The 19,235-nt window shown below is 55.4% G+C and overlaps 6 protein-coding genes across 6 annotated transcripts; 3 read left to right on the top strand and 3 right to left on the bottom strand.

The window, feature by feature from the left end:
* Positions 1–1,809: 1,809 nt before the first annotated feature.
* BBK36DRAFT_1196261 (hypothetical protein) lies at positions 1,810–2,900 on the top strand (the record flags this gene model as incomplete). The annotated part of the gene is made up of 4 exons (XM_024896932.1): positions 1,810–1,885; positions 2,291–2,411; positions 2,489–2,513; positions 2,547–2,900. 4 exons carry the CDS (start codon positions 1,810–1,812, stop codon positions 2,898–2,900), a joined length of 576 nt encoding a protein of 191 aa, XP_024750654.1.
* Positions 2,901–4,912: 2,012 nt separating this feature from the next.
* On the top strand, positions 4,913–5,828 carry BBK36DRAFT_1116452 (hypothetical protein; the record flags this gene model as incomplete). The annotated part of the gene is made up of 3 exons (XM_024890236.1): positions 4,913–5,127; positions 5,192–5,251; positions 5,315–5,828. 3 exons carry the CDS (start codon positions 4,913–4,915, stop codon positions 5,826–5,828), a joined length of 789 nt encoding a protein of 262 aa, XP_024750653.1.
* A 3,665-nt stretch (positions 5,829–9,493) lies between these two features.
* Positions 9,494–13,674, bottom strand: BBK36DRAFT_1139985 (phospholipid-translocating P-type ATPase; the record flags this gene model as incomplete). Its single annotated transcript, XM_024893343.1, has 2 exons — positions 9,494–9,677; positions 9,800–13,674. The coding sequence occupies 2 exons, from the start codon at positions 13,672–13,674 to the stop codon at positions 9,494–9,496; spliced, it is 4,059 nt and encodes a 1,352-aa protein (XP_024750652.1).
* Positions 13,675–14,918: 1,244 nt separating this feature from the next.
* Positions 14,919–15,467, top strand: BBK36DRAFT_1116336 (hypothetical protein; the record flags this gene model as incomplete). The annotated part of the gene is made up of 4 exons (XM_024890219.1): positions 14,919–15,074; positions 15,134–15,183; positions 15,252–15,325; positions 15,385–15,467. 4 exons carry the CDS (start codon positions 14,919–14,921, stop codon positions 15,465–15,467), a joined length of 363 nt encoding a protein of 120 aa, XP_024750651.1.
* A 429-nt stretch (positions 15,468–15,896) lies between these two features.
* On the bottom strand, positions 15,897–16,928 carry BBK36DRAFT_1115982 (alpha/beta-hydrolase; the record flags this gene model as incomplete). Its single annotated transcript, XM_024890182.1, has 1 exon — positions 15,897–16,928. The coding sequence occupies one exon, from the start codon at positions 16,926–16,928 to the stop codon at positions 15,897–15,899; it is 1,032 nt and encodes a 343-aa protein (XP_024750650.1).
* Positions 16,929–18,035: 1,107 nt separating this feature from the next.
* On the bottom strand, positions 18,036–19,230 carry BBK36DRAFT_1158168 (hypothetical protein; the record flags this gene model as incomplete). The annotated part of the gene is made up of 4 exons (XM_024894082.1): positions 18,036–18,380; positions 18,451–18,519; positions 18,591–19,113; positions 19,193–19,230. 4 exons carry the CDS (start codon positions 19,228–19,230, stop codon positions 18,036–18,038), a joined length of 975 nt encoding a protein of 324 aa, XP_024750649.1.
* Between the last annotated feature and the right edge of the window lie 5 nt (positions 19,231–19,235).

Raw genomic sequence — 19,235 nt, 5'->3', positions numbered from 1 at the left:
GATGGCTCTTGGCTTGTATCCCACGAGCCTGGAGTCTGGAGAATGAGTCGCCATGTTTGGCGCCGAATATGGCCGCAACCGAACAAGCCGCATGCCGCAGGTGGATACACCACCGGGCAACTAAACAGGGGAACAAGGGGCGAACGGGCGACAGAAGCTTCGGACAACTGCTCATCAGCTCATGTTTCCTTACGATGCGTCGGTCCAAGCAGCATGCGTATTAGCAGTACGAGTACGCCGAAGAGCGTTTGAGAAGCAGAGCGTTTGAGAAGCGGAGCGTTCAGGCACAGGAGCAAGGCAAGACAGTTCTTGTCTGACAGCGGAAGCCGGAAGCCGTGGCCCGTCAGCCCTAAGACTGAGATTTTGCCATTGTTTGGGTTCAGTCTGACAGGCAGAACACTGCGTGTTGAAGCTAGCAGGATGCGATGCGCCCCGAGCATGGTGGCATAGTAGTAAGGTTCCGTGTCGTCAGGCACCAGGACCATGGCCGCAAAGGTTGATATTTAGATTCGACTGAAGCGAAAGCCGGGTCCATCGCACGAGCGTCTGGAGCTGGGGAGAGCTTGAGACGGTACTCCGTATGTGCCACTTGAGATGCGGTTGCAGCAACCCCACAGAAACGACGAGTCAAGATTTTGGCCGGAAGATTGTTGGTAGCGATACAAGCACCAACGCTGTGAGCACGTGTAGTTCTGTATGGGGGAGCCCTTGAGCGACTGTACCAGGACCAGAGCGGGACGGGATGAAGGCGATCAATCACATCGATGTGCCGTGCAGACTAGCAGACAATAGTATGTACTGTAGGGCCATGGCGAGACTGGACTGGACGGCGAGGCGAATCACGTTGGTGAAGCTGCATGTCTGAAAGCCTGCCGACTTGCATCGACGGAGGCTCGGCTACAGTTCGCACAGTTCAGCTGCTGGCCTGGAGCAGTACCGAGTTCCGTATGTAATCCAGACTATTGCAATTGCATGGGCCAACAGCGAAGAAGACGGAGCTTGATAGGTAGGCAGGCAGGCATTCATAGAGACCCGTGCTGGCGGTCGGACGGAGTCCCGGGATGGCGAGAGAATGCCGAGGGCAAGACTCGCACGGAGGACACGTGTAGGAGACCGTGATGGCGTGTATGTTGGGAGATGGCTGATGACAAAGAAGAGAGATGGAGAGGCAGTGAAGGTTATGGCGGAGGCTCGGAGGTCGGGAAGCAAAAGGGAAGATTGAGGTTGAATTGATAGGGTGGAAAGAATTACACGGGCGGTGCGTCATGAACGGAGGGACGGACATCAGGGTGAGCGGACAGGCGGGGCATTGGCAAGCACCGTGATGGCTCTTTCCTTGAACCCTGCAGAAGCTGTGATGTTGAGCTTGATCAATTGGACTGTATAGATATCTAACAACTACCAAGTCGAGCTTAGCAAAAGGGTCTACGAACCGACAGACGGAAACAAGGAAATATCTTACCAGAGCAGTGAAAATTCAAATTGAAGAAACCATCCACTCACATTCACACATCACACTTGCGTAATAACGAAACAGCACTACATAAGAAAAAGCGGCCATCGGCCCAGCGAAATCCTACGTATCGTACATTACAAGGAATACGGAGTAGGAAAAAGAAGCAACCCCCGTGGCCCCCGAAGGCCTCGGACGTCAGAGACCGCTGATTGGGTCACGGCGGGTGCACGGGAGGAAGAATATCTGGAGCCGCTGGGGAAACGTGCTCGCTGGACTGGACGAGTGCGGACGGATTGCTTTCGTCAGCCGTCTGTACCGTCTCAGAGGAGGACCCACGCATCGAGAGGATCAGAATGGATAGTATTGAAGAGATTTTCAGAGTTTTGTCATGCTGGAAAACAGCCCAGCAGATGTTCCTAACAGTATTCCGTAAGATATGGCATGACAGTGGATGAGGGACAGCCTGATCAGAATGAATCAATATGAAAAATTACTTTGCTCTGATACTCCACTGTCCTGCTTCAGCCGGTGTAATGCGCTGCGGCTGATACATACATGCTGTAAGGTAGCTGCAGAGCTTCGTGTCAATGCATGAATGAAAAGAAAAGTTTTCCATCCTGCCTTGTTCCCCTTTTTGCCGCGGCCCCCCAGACCACTCAATTTGCCTTTCTGCCTCTGCTATCTTTTGCTTGTCTGTGATAACGACGGCTTGTAACTTCAACATGCCCACAGGGGCTTACACCGTTGAGACGGATGCGATAAGGGGCGCCGCCATGGCTACCACCTGCTAGGAATGCTGTCACTCTGCAACTATTATTATACCGGCACACATAGAGAAATGCCACAATACCTGCAGCAAGCCACCGGGCCCTGACGCCGCCGAGGATTGCGACTGGACGGCCAATAGCAGCCGCCAACGGCAGAAGGAAGAGGCGCCGAAGGATCGTCGGCCGGTGTCTTGCGGGCAGCACAGACAGGCACAGCAGCTTTGACATTGCACAGGTGAGGTACCGCTACCTGGTGGTCGCACAGCTGGCTCGGTACTCCATACAACCTAGTAAGTACACACAAAAACACAAACCCGCTGAAGGGGGAAGCGGGTTTCGAAGCAGCTTGGAAGAAGGCCTTGGAACTTGAAGAGGAACCACCCGGAACCCTGGCCCGCAGAGACCTTGCCAGTGCAGTGGGCAGGATGGAGTACCGGTACTGCCGCTGCGTGCCAACTCAAGGCCGCTCCACCGGTGCATGGTACGAGCCCCGGGGTCTTTGGAACCCATGGCCGGATGCATGTTGGCGGAGCACAGGTACAGGGTACGAGCCGGCCAGCAGGGTGCACGGTATCGGGTACCTGGGGGGCCGTACCTTGCGAACAACTGGCAGCGAGGAGACGGGATGGTCGAGCGAGGCCGCAAAGGGGAGCATGTTGCGTGTGCTGCTAAACTGACAGAGGCAATTGAGCAGGTTTGCGTGTCGTGAGATGCAGTGTGAAAAGCTGTTCAATGCACGCGTCCGAGATTGAATCATTCTCGATTGCCATCCTCCGGACTCCGTACCGTGCATTAAACGCAACCGCTGCAGCTGTCCCCCTGGCCGCCCTTTTCCGGCCCCCCGTGCGTCGATCGCCCACTCGGAACAACGACCAGAGGCCCATTGTTGGCACGGCTAGCTCAAGTCGGGGCCGTGGACTCGAGCGGACGACTCGTCACTTTGCGTGGGAACGCGTGCTGCTGCCCATTGGCCTCCACTCGTGCCTGGCAGCGAAGCCACGATGCGAGGGCTTTGCGCTGTTGCGAGAGCGAAGAAGAGGAGACTCGGAGGTGGTGAGCGTACAGTATTACTATAGTGGTAGTAGTACCTGGAGCTGCCGCGGGCTTTGGCGGTGCTTTGGGATGGGGGGTTATACATGTACACTCGGGTTATTAATTCCTCAGCATCCCCGGGATACGTGGTGTCTTTTGTAAGCCTTTCTTCCATCTCTTTCTCGAGCAAAACTCCCCTGGCTTGGACTGTTCGTTTTCCCTGTATAGACCGGCAGCATCTCATCTTTTGTACACATCACCTCACGTCGACCCTTGCCCGAGCTCGACAAGCCCTCCGAGGAAACAATCGAAACCAACGCTGCACCCCATGCTGACTTGTGCTTGCTTCCACTGCACGAATCTTGGCCCATAAGCACGTCAGCAACTCAAGTACCTTTCCAGTGCAGGCCCGTCTTGCAGGTACTTGTATACTAGTACTACCTTACATCCAGCCGAACGAGCCCAGCCCTACCACCGAGGCTTCATCCGAGCGAATTCGCACTTTGCCCGAGCTCGACGGTGTTCCACAATTTATGTTTTATTTTGAAACATTGCAAAGCTTCTTTCTCTTTCCCATTGGAAAATAATCAAAAGCGGAATAAAGGAGAAAAAAAATCGAATAAAAAGAAGCTTAACGCAAAAAAAAAGGAGACGAGAGCCCACAAAAGCAAAGAGTCATCGCTGCCTGCGCCAAACAAAGTCCGAGCCCAAGACGAGTAAGGGACTTGTATCGCGACATTGTGGAGCCCGGCGTCGACAGTTGTGTCACCATCGGTACCTGCTGCTGCGCTGGTACCAGCCCTGAGCGCAAAGTTACTCCCGTCCGCGCCGATCGCACCGCTGGAAACTTTGTCACCCAGCAGCGACTGCGAGTCTCCGCTTTCGGCTGCCATCAGATTATACAGCCTGTACAAGTACGGAGAAGCAGAAGCACGACAACAAAAGCGTCTCACTCGCCAGCCCTTTCTCACCTACTCCTCTTCTTCTTCCTCCTCTTCCTCTTTCTCTCTTTCACTATAACTTCCCCGTCCTCTCGCTTCTCCTTCAATCAATCCCGCAATCCTGCAAATCCGCCTTGCAACACCCCAAGCAAACAGCCCATCGTGCAGCTCAGCCTCCGGTCGACCCAGCACTAGGACCTTCATCCCGTGCCACCACTTACACCAGACGCACTCCATCCATCCATCTCACCCTCCGTGGTGCTTATCATCTGACCGTCGTTACCACTGCTATATTTGGCCCTTTGATCTGCTCTGCCGTCGACGCTCTGCTCCTGTCAACTGAACACCAAAAGTGGATAGCAAATCTGCCCGACGAATCGATCTGCAGCATCCTTCCATCTACCGGGTCCTGTCGATCAGTCCTCAACCCTCTCTGCTCCGGTGTGACCTCCCGTCATTCTTCACTTCACGTCACGCCTGTCGAGCAAGCGGTGCCCTCTTATTCATCTTGCGCACTCTCCAATACGACGTGTCGCATCATACACCCGCCGGAGATAAAGCCAGCACAGCGTTCTGTCTGGCTTCCTTGATTTTGGTCCTCTCACGCCTTGGACGGTCCTGGTAGCCCTCCCCCCACGCTCTCCGAGCTGCCAGGATAACACCTCGCTTTTACCCACGCACTTTTTTCCCTCCATCCTCTTTCTTCTCCATTCCAAATGCCTCACCAGCGCCGAAAGTCTGGACCTTACACTGCGACCGCATCGACAACAGACGTCCGAAAGGCAGTCACCGCAACGCCGGCTCAGTATAAGCGACCAGCCATGACCCGACGACACACTCCGTCCTCCGCCCAGAAGCTGGGGCGAGGCGGCCGCGAGGTCAGCACCGAGATTTGGGACAACGACGAGCGCGAGAGCTTCCCCCAGTACTGGTATGGAAGCAACTACTGTTTATAACGCAGCCGAGGCCTTTGTACTGACTCTTGCTTCTTGCAGCACGATTTGCGAAACGCAATTTCACACCCACGACGAGCTAGTTCTGTACTGCTCCGAAGCGTATGTTTATAATGATGAGCCTCCGGAACTGCACTGATCATGGCCACTAACACGCTTGTGTAGATGCCGCCGAGTCGACCAGGACTCCTCCGCGCAGGCAAAGTCGGTTCGCAGCTATTACTCCTCCGTGTACACGCGCGAGCGTCGCATCCTTACCGAGACCTTGGCCGGGTCTGAGCCGCGAGACATTGTGCCACGGGCGTCGCCATCACGGCCCAGCTCGATGCACCTCACCAACTCTCCCCCGGCTTCCCCAGACACCACGCTCAACTACCACACCTCGGCCATGTCTGCCCTGCGATCCCTCAACGTGAGGCCACCCAGCCCTCCGTCGCCCGCTGGCAGCGGCATCTGGCCCTTCAGCCGCAGCTCAGCTACCAGCCCCAACAACTCGTACACGCGACCATCGGCGAGTCTTTTGTACAGCCACCCGAGCACCTTGGACTTGGCCTACGGGGGCACCTACTCGCACGAGACAGGGTCTGCAGGCATGGACCGGCCGCTGCCGTCGCGGGCCCCAGGCTCCAGCTCGCGGCCAAAGAGCGTCGAGCTGGTCATCCCCATGCTGACTCGGTGATTTCGGACGCAGCGAGGTGGGTGTGCTGGGGGGTCGTCTGAGGGCCTGAGATGGGAGGAAGCGGTTGGCTGCAGTCCCTCCGCCGCGAGCGTCTCTAGCGGCCCTCCCCCCTTGCGCACGGCATGCCGGCTAGCAAGCAGCTGGGCTCGCGGCGGCCTATCACCGGACTGGCCTGGGACCGTAGGCCACCGCTGTGGGGGTGCTCTGGCGTTGCTGTGGTGCGGCCAAGGCAATACATGCTACTAAGACGCAGACGAACGGGGACTGGCGCATGCAGATGGTGGTGATGGAACGTCGTCAACACACCGCGCCTCCGCATTTTGCCAGAATTCTGGCCAAACGGCGCATTGATTCAGACTGCGGGGTTACAGGGATGCTGATGCCCAGCGGCAAGGGTCTCGCCGTGGGCTGGCAGCACTGTCTGTCACCACCTTGAACGGACTTGTGGCATGGAATCGATTCGTCTGAGCATTCAGCCAGCAGACCGGCCACTCTGCTGATGCCTCCACCCCCCACACACTCTACACAACTGTTACTGTTTTATCCTTCTTTTCTTCAGGCGTTCTTCAGGGAGATACACCACACAAGCACAACAAAAGTTTTGATACCGTTTTCGCGGGTTGATCACTGTTATCAGTGGTCGCTTTGTTTTCGCGACGGAGGGAACTTTCGGGGCCTTTACCACTTTGGACGGCTTGATCTGCCCCCTCGCGGCGCTTTTCTCTTTTTTCAACATCCCAACTCGAGCTTCTCTTATCAGCCGCTCATGCTGTCACCTAGCACCACATAGTGTGACCGCAGTCCACCAATCCTGACCCCGGAGCGTCGCGTCGCTTCGCTTCGACATCCTTATCTACCTCGCCTTCATCGCTCGGGGATTTTTCTTTTTCAATTTTTCTCTTTCCTACTGTTTCCCTTACATGACAAAGAACATCACGGCCTCTTGGCACAAAGATGGTTACACGTCAACTGGTTAGATATAAAGCACGGCATGGATACTTATAGGTAATCTGGTATTTGGTGGGCAACTGCACTGTACATGGAGTCGACTGGGTATATACTTTTCAAAAGACGGAGAAGGATCTCTGGGGATAGGACAGAACCCATAGATGATGAACAATCGACAAGTCAATGAATAAACATAATGCTAATGACTTGAAAACGATGGAACGCTTGCTGAATGCAGCCAATTATTTGCACGAGTCGATGGATGTGATTGGTTTGGGGCACTCGACTTGAGCGTATCAGCGCAGCCGGCGTTTCTCTGCCGCAGGATTCATTCAAGGAACAGCGCAGGCTACCTGCCGGATTGATCGTTTCAATCATCCCGCCTTTTTCTGCATGTAAACGACCTATAGTATGATAATACTTTATGCCGAGCATTCATAGACAAAGGCGGAATATTCGAAGCGCGAGTAGATAAGACATCCAGATAAGCTTGCTTGAAGCCGCTTCCGTCCCTTGCCTTATCAAACCGTGGCGCTATTACAAAGTACGACTCCCTTGGATCATGTAAGGTAGGTGGGTAACTAGAATTGTAGATCGTACGGTGTGTGATTAGGTAAGGAGGAGTGATAACGCATGCAAGATGTTTCCGAGGTCGTCGTCTTTCCTACATACATACGTTGTCTGTTGATATGGACTCTTATCTCTCTCTTGTTTTCGCTTCAATGTATGTCTAGGGGGGCTATGTAAGGGGGGGAAACATGCATGTATGTGGTCCCTGCTTCGTAAATGTGGGAAAAGCTGCATTGCGCCTGGGAAGACATACATACATACATACATACATACATACATACATACAAAGTGCAGCAGTAGTAGTAAGGTAGTATCACTCTATGTGGTGTTACGGGGAGGATGCTGTAAGTGAGATGGAAGGGGGACCTGCATGGGGGTTTAATCGGTGGGATGGGGCTTGGGAATGAGAGAGAGAGATGCAGGATACCTTTTATCGTACGAGGTCAGACTCAGATAAGGAGTGTCATATCGCAAGTAAGAATCAGCTTATACTGACTTTGGGATGTATGTATGTGCTGGAAGACAAATTGCATGACGGCTGAAGTTGGTTTAACTACCAAGGCAGTTGGCCAACGAACATTGGAGGCTTTCAATCTTCTACCGTTGAAGGTTAACCCGATATAGACGTTCGGCAAAGTATAGATGTCGTTGCCAAGTATTACTTTATACCTTGTCATTTTATCAGTTGCTTTTATTTAAAACCTTCTTCTTGTTTCTCTCTCTCTTTCATGAAGCCGGTTTTGCTCCAGATGGAGTCTCATTAACCGCGGAAACGCGCCATCTATGAAAAAAACACATTTCGTATCACCTGAAAACTCGTTGAAAAACGGCATCAACTGCTGAGAGAAACTCCCCCGAACCTTGGGTGTGTGTGTGTGTGTGTGTACCTTTGCCTTTCGGGATGAACAGGGAAACAATGATATAGGTACGATGGCGCTTTTCAAAACACCAACTCTGGTTCGCCGTTGTGGGTTGCATGAGACCTGCATGATGCCGTGCCACGCATTTGTTCTTTCCCTTTCCCCCCCTTGCATACCCGTACCGTGCCCTTTTTCGGATTTGCTCTATGTGAAGGTTTTTTATCTTTCGGAAAAGGAAACGGGCTGTTTATCCCGTATGAAGCAACCATGTATGTACCGTACGCAACGCCAGTACTACCAGGGGTAATGCAGCATCGCGGCATATGGACCATTGTGTGTTGTAACCACCGCGTTTTACACTTGATCCGTACAATTTCTTTTTCTGTGCTCCTTGGGCCTTTTTTTTTTCTTGCTGTTTTATCCTTTGTAACGACGAATGCTACTTTCATGCAAGGTAAGGTAAGGTGAGTCATAGGGAAAAAGACTCCTGGATCTTGGTTGTGGAAGTTTCTTTGCGAAGAGAGTTGCCCATCTCCGGGCTAAGCCAAAGCACTTAGATATTGGAGATATGTGATAAGATGTGGGAAAGTTACATTCATTGGGGTGCTCGTGAGTTCCAAGGACGTTTCTTGTTGATACTTTTACTTATCCTCTCCTACGCATGCTAATGGTGACTTCTGCTACATCTTGCTTTTGGATCCTTCAAAAGGCATCTCCGGCCAAAACGGACTGAGTCTTATAAAACATGAAAGCGGCCAACACTGTCCAGTGAACATCAAATTTCCACAAGTAGTTGTACTCAGTCTACCTCGCCCTACACCATCATTTCTGTACACATCTTCACATCAAACAAGTAAAAAACGTCTCATACCATATATCATTCTCCGTCCAAGCCTCTACCTAGTCATCTCACATATCCCGCAGTGCCTTGCCCAGGTAATAAATGTCGAGAAATGAACAGCACACCCAACAAAGAACAACCTCGCGGACGGAGACATCATATATGGCGTAATAGCTAGTTTCGGGAAAAAAAGCGCAACATCATAGCCCTCGTCTGGCGCCCAAGATCATCATGGTGAAGACAAAAAAAAAGGACGCAACCTCCTTCATGCTGCTTGCCTCTCTTCTCCCCCCTCTCTTCCTCCTCCGCCCAAAGGATAACACCAAGTCTTTTTTTTTTCAATGACATGAGACGTGACGCAAAATTAAGAAATCATTACAGCCTACCCCTGAATTTGAAACAAAACTGCTTCTCTTCCCTCCCCTACTTTCATTTTCTTCTCATCTTTATATCCCTTCTATAGGTCTTGAGCTCGCCATTTCTCCATATCGGCCTCGGTGCTTGGTCGTGTCGTATGCCTGAAGCACGCGCGTCTGGCTCTCGTCGGCCTGCGAAAAGGCATAGCCACGCTGCTTACGCATACGCTGCACCTGCCGAACCTTGCGGATGGCTTTCTGGAACTGCTCCATCCTGTCATTCTGAAGTTAGCACATGGCTCTCGCATCCTGTCATGCATCATAAACCGCAGATGGAATACTGGTTGGGGTGGAGGGGGGGGGCTGTGCTGTGCTGTGCTGTGTACGTGCACATACCTAGGCCGGTAGTCCTGAATGTTGTACTTTTGAATCTCCTGAATGTGGTGGTACGTCTGCGGCCAGTACATTCGCTTGGCGTACTTCCAAGCGATATCTCGCGACAGACACAGCAAGGCAAGGACGAATGTCTGCAGCCAGAAGACGGGGCTGCTGTACAGCTTGGGGATGACGCCGAAATACTCGGGGGAGATGTTGACCTTGGGTGCGACGGTACCGTAGACGGCGATGAACACCCACCAGATGACCATGCTACCTGGGATGGCCATGACATGGTACTTGGTCCAGTTGTTGGTCACCAAGGCTGCCTTGCCTAGCACGGTGAGGAGGACGGCGCCGTACAGGGCGGTTCCCCACACCCAGTGGCCGTCGGTCTGCCCCTGGCCGTCAATCACGTCGCTGTACCAGATGAGCTCGGCAAAGATGTAGAGGACGAGGGAGTGGTAGATGGCGTTAGCAATCCACTGCGCAAAGACCTTGAGCTTGAAGGCCGAGTTCTGCTGGCCCATCATGTAGAGCTGGGGGTAGCGGTCGAGCAGGCGCGCTGAGATGAACTGATCCAGGATGCCAATGGCCAGCGGCGGGAGGACGGTGTAGAAGACGTTGTAGAAGGACAGCGTCCACGATTCGTAAATGACCTGGCCGGAGAAGACGTTCTGGAACGTGTACCAGAACTGCGTCAAGTACAGGGCAATGTTCTTGTAGAAGGAAAACAGGATCGTCTTGCTCACGCGCTGGTAGCTCCACGCGCCGTGGACAAGCAGCAGCTTCCGCAGGTATCTGAACTGGGCAATGGCCACGTCGGCACTCCGAGCAGCCTGCAGGCCTTCGACACCGCTGATGCCGACGCCAATGTGTGCTGCCTGGATCATGGAGACGTCGTTTGCTCCGTCGCCGATAGCGAGGAGAATCGACTGCTTCTGGTACTTCTTGACGAGCTTGACGACCAGGGCCTTCTGCAGGGGTGACACACGACAGCAGATGACGGCCTTGCACATGATGGCGAGATCGAGGAAGAGCTTCTCCATGTCCTTCTCCAGCGCATACGTCAGGGACTTGCCGTCAATGACAAGCGCCAACGACTCCATTTCAATGGTACCGTCGCCCTGCGTCCTGATGGCATCGAGCTTCTTCTGGATGTTATCGCGAGTCGCGGCAGACGACTCTTCGTTTACGATCAAAAGCATCATGTCCTCGCTCAGGAGCTTGCAACTCATGCCGATGTTGATGGCCGTTTCCTGTCGGTCTCCCGTCAGAACCCACACCTTGATGTTGGCTTGCTGCAGCGTGTGGATCGTCTCTGGCACGCCGTCTTGCAGGCGGTCCTCGATGGCAGTGGCGCCCAGGAGGTAAAAGTCGTGCTCGATGACCTCGGCAGCCTTGTCCAGCTCCTCCGCTCGATTGCCGCCCACAGTCGTCGCCGCCGTGTCAAAGATCTGGCGCCACTCACGGTACTCCTGCTCCGGCACTTCGCGCATGGCCAAGCAGAGCGTCCGCAGCCCCTCCGAGGCATATTCCTCCAGGTGTCGCAGGGTGATTTCGACGTGGGGGTTCTGGTCATTGAGTCGCTCGAGAATGACGGTGTCGGCACCTTTGCAGTAGACTCGAATCTTTCCGTCCGGGCAGCGGAAGATGGCAGACATTCGCTTGCGAGTCGAGTTGAACTCGCAGACGGCCAGCAGCTCGTACTCCATCTCTCGGCCGTTGGCTTCAATGATGACCGACTTTGGTTTCCGCGCAGTGAACTTGTATCCCATGGTGACGGCTCCGGCCACCAGGGCACCCTCGTCGGGAGAGGCAGCCTGGTACTTGATATGGCCCTTCTCGTCCATCTCGGGAATGACCGTGTGGCAAGTAGCGAGCAGCGAGAGGAAATGATCAATCATGCCCGCGGTCTGGTGGCCCTGGGTCAAGTTGGCCTGCAGCGCCTTGAAGTCGTAAATGGCCGTCTCTTCGTCGTCCGCGCCGCTCGCTCGCCGGTCCTCGGGAACCTCTTCGGCGTACATGACGCCGCCAATGGAGCACTGCTTGAACTCCATCATGTTGCACGTGAGCGTGCCGGTCTTGTCAGAGAAGACGTATTCGACCATTCCAAGCTCCTCCACCAAGCTCGACGTTCGGCAAGTGGCCGGTGTATCCGTCTTGTCGTAGTACATGTCGAGGTCGTCGTTGATGAGGATGCCGTGCCAATACTTGACCAGTTCCACCGTCACAAAGAGGGAGATGGGGACCAACGCGGAGAAGAGCACCCAGTACGTGACCATGTCCTTGAAGAATGTCGAAGCCGCCACTCCAGCGCTGTCGATCTTGTCCAGGTAGAGATACGAAAGCGAATCGCCAGTGGCGCCGCGCATCACCAAGTCTCCCACGGTACTGATGACGCTGAGCACCAGCAGCATGCCGACCAGCATGAGCACGAGCCAGTTGAGCTGCCTCTCGACCTTGGTTCGCTTGATCGGCGTCGCGGTGGCGTTTCGCATCAGCTTGGTCTCGTGGCCGGTGAAGACGACGATGCCGTGGATCCAAGGGGTGTTTCTCAGAGTGGCACCTCGAAGGAGCAGTTGCTCGGGGTTTAATGCCAGCTCCTTCTCCCCTCCTCCGGCTTGCATGATCAGGGTCGCTTCGTACGTGTACAGACTGCTGTTGGGCTGCTCCGACTTGATGCGCCCTCCCAGTCGGCTCACTTCGCTGGGCGACACCAATGTCGACGTCTCGGGAAGGGCCTGCTTGATCTTCAAGTTGGTCTCGCCGTCCAGGTTTGCCGTCTCGATATAACAGAGACCCTCGGGCTCGGAACTTGCCAGAAGCACCAGATCGGCCGGGAACGGCTCCTCAGACTCGACCCTGACCACGTCGCCCACCGCCACGGCATTCCATTTCGTTTCCGTAAAGGTCGAGCCACGCAGGACTCGCGCCGTAGAGGTGTTGAGCGCATTGTCGGCCACTCTCCTCCGGTAATCCTCCACCAATTCCTTACCGGCAGAAACCAAGAGCACGACGGCCAGGGGTCCGATTGTCGTGTACTTGTTCGTGGGCGACAGTCCGGGGATCTGCTGCAGCGCGGCCGTGAAGAGGAAGAAGATGTTGGCGACCTTGGAGAACTGCTCGAAGAGGAACTTGGGGAGGAACGTGGCGACGTTGTACTTGGCCGTCGAGATGTGGTTGCCAACGTACTTGTTGGCGGCATTGGCGGGCGGGTTGTTGAGGTGGATGATTCTCGGGCCCAGGGTCGCGGGATCTGGCTTGCCGCGGCCAAAGCCAAACTTGAAGTTGCCCGACTTCTTGCCCGGGGGCTGCTGGTCCGGCTGCTGCGAGGCCGCCATCGGGCCGCCTCGATCGTGGCCCGGCTCCGTCAACGGGAGATCCATCTCGGAGTAGCCCTGGCCCATGCCGAGCCGGTGCTTCAGCTTGCCAAAGAGGCCGCCTCCCAGCGACAGCACGCTGTTCCGGGCTCTCGCATTGTCCCTGCCAGCCGACGCCGGCCCCGCGCCCGACGCGCCGCCGTGCTGGTAGTACATTTCGTCGTCGTCGAAGTCGTCGGCGTAGCGCGGGAAGTTGTCGAGGTCCGAGGACTGGCTGAACTGGTTCGTGTGGTACGGGCCCGGCTGCCCCGACGGCTGCGCTGGCTGCGCCGCGCCCGGGCGCCCTGCTGGGGGATATGACGACGGCTCGGCGCCGACGAAGTCGTCGTACGACACCGACGGGCGGCTCTGCGGGTCGTGATCGTGCTCGTAGGCTCGCGCCAGGTCGTCGTCGTTCAAGGCCGACCGCTGGCCGGCGCTGTAGACGGGCTGCTCATTGTCCAGGTCGAGCAGCAGGTCGTCGGTGGTGTTCGAGGGCCCGCCATGGCCTCCTATGGGGTGTCGTCCAGCCATGCCGGAGGACGAGCAGTGGTTAGGCGGTCGCTGAGGCGGAGGGGCAACGCATGCGGGCTTCGATGACGGTGGGCCAGCCCGAGAAGGTTGTGTGTGGTGTTTGGATCGTTCGCGGCGGTTTCGCTGCGGCTGTGGGCGAGCTGGAATGTGAGACTGCAGCCGCTCGCGGGTGGACGTGGAAGCGAATGGGGATGTATGTATGTCTAGGAGTTGGATTCGCAAGCAGCTCGAGTCGAGATTGGATCGGGGTTGACACCTGGTCTGGTCCCGCGATATCGATAGGGCAAGCAAGGCCTTCTGTAGAGTCTGGATGCTGTTCCGCTAAAAAAGCACCAGCAAGCGTTCGAGTGTTCAAATGTTCCCTGCACAGCCTCGTTTCGGCGAGCTCCCGCTAATTCGCTCCCTGTACTCCGTACTCCGTAGCGGGACAAACTGTCGAGGCTCGGGCGCTGCTGGTACGTCAGCACGTCGGCGGTGATTGGCCTCGACGCCCGAAAGCAGAGGCGCAGTTGGACAATCAGTGCTGATTCAAGCTCAGTAGTAGCAGGTTCGCTGCGACCAAGGAGCTGATACCCCGAGAGAGCTCAGGGTATTCGTCAGTACTTGGTCCCCAGCAGGTAATAATAGAACCGAGAGCACGTTCCAACGCCTAACACCTGTAAGCTCAACTCCCGGCACTCACTCGCTGGGATTGGACTGGACTTCCAGGTCGCTCTGATATTACGACCCCGACTTGATCCTCTCTCTTGCGCCAAGTGGCCTGAAAGGGTCTGAAAGGGGGCCGTCTGGGTGTCGTTCAACGGCTCTGCAACTCATCGCTTGGGGGAGGCCACAGCGCTGATCCACTGCTGAGAGCCCTGTCCTTTTTCCGCGGGCCCACGTTCCAGCTCGGGTTCCCCCTGAGCGATGTCCCCTTTGCGACAAGTCACCTCCCCACCGCAGTTGTATAGGCGAGGTACCTTGCTGAATGCCAGAGCCAAAATGGGGATACTCTGCAGCCGTCGTTGGAATTCAGACAGTACGGCGGCGCGAAGCTGTACGGAGTACCGGGCTACCTATTGCCCGTTTGATGTCAGCCTTGCCACTGCGATTTCGACATCAAACATCAAACGTCAAGCATAACGGTCATCAAGTTGAAACACGACCAAACAGTGTCAACCCGATTCAAGTGATTACGCTTATCATTCTCATCGTTTCCTTACTTCGAATTCAACCAGATACAGACGACATCTGAGACGCCCGCCATGGTCTGCGGCAAGTGTCTGAAGCTCACCAAGAGCACAAAGCTCGCGACTCCGGAGGTCAAGAAGAAGAGCGAAATGTACTACGGCTCGCCGGCCAGCGCAAAGGCAGGCAGCAGCTCCAAGTCCGCCACTCTGGGCAACACCGGAGTGTCAAAGGTAAGATGAAGATGCTTCCATCCATTCCTCGAGACGCCTTTGCTAACGGGGCCCTCAAGAGTAAGCTGCTGTCGAAAGCAGCAAAGAACCCATACGCACAGTACTCAAGGTATGTTGCACCATCCTACAACGCACCCGCATCCTGATCCATTGCGCCTTGACTGATGGTGGGAAAAGTTCGTGTTCAAAATGCAAAACCAAAATCACACAAGGCCATTCGTATTGCCAAAAGTGTGCCTACCAGACTGACTGTAAGTCTATCTGCTGTTGTGCCTCTCACATGAGAACTCACGCTCACGTCGTCAAACAGCATGTCCCATGTGTGGAAAGCCAAACAAAAAGTCCACTTCCAAGGCCCCAACCGTCGATGCTTACAAAAATACCTTGAAGTAAAAGCTATTCGCAAGGGAGGAGTCATGACAGTCACCTGAACGCATCGAAGCAGAAGGGGCGCAGAGCGGTGAGCGGAATCTCACCAAAGCGGCTTGTGTGCGAGCGTGCGCGCGTGCGCGTCGTCACGAAGTGTTTGTCTAGCACCAGCACCGTCTAATGAACTATGGCACATGGACCCCCAACGCCTTGGGGGCAGTTGGAGGTGAAGTCACGGAGAGGGACATATTCAATACCTGTCAAACCTCAAGGCGGACATGGACGGCATAGCTAGATTCCACGGGAATCTCATTCACGAGAGTCAACACTAGGTATACGGCGATATATCAGAATTTACAAAAGGGGATCATACCACTTAGCTGCTACTGGGTATCTAGCAAATGCCAGAACCGAGCAAATCAATCAATTATAGCTCGTCAATGCCATCAAGTCTTACAACGCAGCCTTGATCGCCCCATTGAGCGCCTTGTTCAACCACTCCCCGATAAGCCGGTTCACCTCATCCCCAGCCTGCGTCAACGCCCAATGCGTAGCATCAACCTCGGCCCTCGTGAGATCCTTGAAGAAAGCGTCCATGCCCTTGGACATGGCCGGCGGCAAAGCGTTGTCCTTGCTCGCCGCGATAAACAGCGCCGGCATCTCGAACCTCAGCGGCGGCCCGTCCTTGGCCCGGGGAATCTCGTCCTTGGCATTGAGCTCCCTCGTGCGGTACCAGTTGAGCGGGCCGCGCAGCTCGGGCGCCTCCTGCAGCGCATACTGCTCGACGTAGTGCTCCAGCTCGTCCTCGTCGAGGAGCGGCGGCGCGCCGAGCTTGTCGAGGACGTCAAAGCGCAGGCCCTCGCCCGTGCTGAAGCCCGCCTCGCCGCCCGGCCCCCGGCCGCCAAACATGGCCCGGAAGAAGCGCCGCAGCATGTCCTTGCCCTGGACCCTGGCCTCGACGTCGGGCCCCTTGAGCTGCAGCTGGTACTTGAAGTTGAGCATGTGGCCCGCGGCGACAATGTCCTCGAGCGGCGTGTACTCGGCGCTCAGCGGGTGCAGGGGCGTGCAGACGGAGAAGACGGCCTTGACGAGCTCCGGGTGGTAGTAGGCCGCGCGCCAGACGACGGCGCCGCCCCAGTCGTGGCCGCCGAGCACGATCTGGCCGTCGTCGCCCACGAAGGCGCGGGCCAGCTCGGCGAGGTCGGCGGCGACGCTCTTGAGCGCGAACTGCGCCAGGTCGCGCGGCGCGTCGGTGCCCGCGTAGCCGAGCATGTTGGGCGCCACGACCTGGAAGCCCAGCGACATGAGGTAGGGGATCTGGTGGCGCCAGCCAAAGGCCATGTCGGGCCAGCCGTGGACCAGGACGACCGTCTCGACCTTGGGGCCCTGGGGCTCGCCGAGGATGTACGAGTATGTCTTGCCGCGGATCTGCTTGGTTTCGTACTTGACCCGGGGGTCGTTTGGCTTGAGTTTGCTGGTGTCCATCTTGTTGACGATGGTGTGGAACGGCTAGCTGTGCTGCTAGAGTATTGTTAATTAGAGATCTATTTGTATAACATGATTTCTACTCTGTGTAATTGCATTACATCCTGTATGCGGAGAGAGGGAGAGAAACTTACATTTTGGTCCAAGTAACAGTGAGGGGCTCCGTACAACAAAACGAAGCCTCTTGAAGTCCGGTTCAAGCCTTCTTCTTACAACTCAAACCAGATGAGAACCAGCACTGTGCGATACAACCAAAGACTCAATGCCGCAATTACACGACGACACAGACAACAGTTAATGCACACCGACAGTCGTGATATATATGGAGTTTCCAGTGACATCCAGAACTTCGCATCTGGCCAGAAGGCCGGGCAAACCCCCCACTCCGTGCCTCGGCCGGCGGGCTCACCGAACAAGTGCGAGCGGACCTTTCACCGTACGTGGTAGGTAAAGAAAGAGCAGGGGGGACAAGTGCCGAGGTTGCTCTTTTGTTACCAACCTGCGCCTTTCAGAATACTAAGGCACTCGTAGGTGGTTTATGTGCATACGAAATAGTCAGTATATTCCGACTGCAGACGCTGTAACATCTATTGGCTTCGTATAGACCTGGCCGTGAGCGGGCTTAGACGCTCATCGTAGCAAAATGCCGGCAATGCTTGGTGCCGTCGATTAACGAGATCTGCCGGAGCTAGGGGAGATAGAATGCGTCTCCGAATGCGCGGGATACTCGTACATGTAATAGCCCCAACTGCATTTGTTGCTCCGTTTGACGTATGCCTTCTGTTTTTGTGTCCACGCATCTCATCTGAACTCATGACTGCTAGTCATCGTTGACAAAGACTGCTTCAGCCATGGTCGTGATATGGCAATAATGCCGAGGCTCCCAACTATACTCGTAGCAGCGCCCATCTCTCAAGTTCTCTAAGTTTGTAGAACGTGTCTGCAGCCTCCAGATAGCAACCTGCAGCTACACTACGTGTAGCTGAAAAGAACCTGGACAAACCTGTAATTGATAATAATCACATCGAAAATGAAGATGAAGGAAAAGGTATCACAAGGGGCCTCCAGCAGCGCAAGGGAGACCGGGGGAATCATCGATCGGGTAAGTCAGTAAATCACCATATCCTCCTCTGCCTCCTCCAGGTCGTCACCAAACTCGTCATGGTGTCCCTTGTGCCCGTCTGAGGACGCTCTTCGCTCCTGTACCTGTGGCTTATCGGCGCTGCTGTGGCGAGGGCTTTGGGGGGGACTCTCGCCCTCGGGCGCTCTCGCGGCAGCCGGTTCATCAGGGGTCACGCTTCTTTGCCTCGTTGGGGGACCATACCGCTCAATATGCCGCTGCTTTCGGGCCTTGAACTGCTCCACCTCCTTGTCGTTGGCGATTCTCGCCTTTTCGATTTGGTCGTCGATGATGTCCTTCTGGGCGGAGGTTGTTCTCCACGGAAGATAGAACTGTACATGGCCAGCGTTAGCGTGCATCATTCAATTGAAAGATAGCCGGAGAGTCGGGGGGAATGCATACAATTGCAGGTTCCGCTTTGGTCCGCAAGAACCTTGCCATGGCCAGTCGCTTTTCGTGCTTCTTCTTCATCTAAGAACACCCCCCAAAATTAGCATCCTTGACCCTCGCCAGAGACAGAGAGCATGATCATCTCGCCATACCACTTCTTCTTCAAACACAATCTGATCCGCCATGCGCGCGGCGCGCAGCTTCTCCAGCCTCTCGCTTCTGCGCTGGTCGTCTTCAGCCATCTGCTTCTGCATGCGGTCCTGCTGCCGGCGCTCAATCTCCTGCCGGCGCTTCTGCTGCTGAGACGTGTTAGAAGTCTGGCTCAGGGTACTCATAAGGCCGCCAAACAGTCGCTTGCCCCGCCGCTTCTCCTCCTGCATAACCTGCTTGCGCCGGTCCTCTACCGCGACGGTTGACGATGCGCCCTCCTTGCCATTGTCGTCGTCGCGGCGGTCGTGGCTGGGCGATGATGGCTGTCGCTGCAAAGGCGCGGCATCATCGCCTCGCTCTGTATCGTCACCTGGCTGCTCTTTGCTGTCGCTCTCGTCGATGTGCTTCACGCGCTTGGGAGATTCTTCCTCGGGGGGTTCGTCTTCGGCTTTTCGCTTGAGAGATGATGTGTCTGGAGCTTTTTCCGGAGTCGGTTGTCTTTCTTCGATCGGCTTCGGCTCAGCCCTGGAAAAAAAAGAAAAGGGCAAGCCTCGCCTGTCAATCTCCCAGTCTGCGATCGATAGATGGCAAGCTAAGAACTTACGTCTCCGTCTCCGGCTCCGTCTCCCCCATCGTAGCCATCTGTC

Source organism: Trichoderma citrinoviride (genome assembly GCF_003025115.1).
Source record: "Trichoderma citrinoviride strain TUCIM 6016 unplaced genomic scaffold BBK36scaffold_5, whole genome shotgun sequence".
NCBI classification, from domain to species: domain Eukaryota; kingdom Fungi; phylum Ascomycota; class Sordariomycetes; order Hypocreales; family Hypocreaceae; genus Trichoderma; species Trichoderma citrinoviride.
This window is presented reverse-complemented; position numbering and strand designations above follow the sequence as displayed.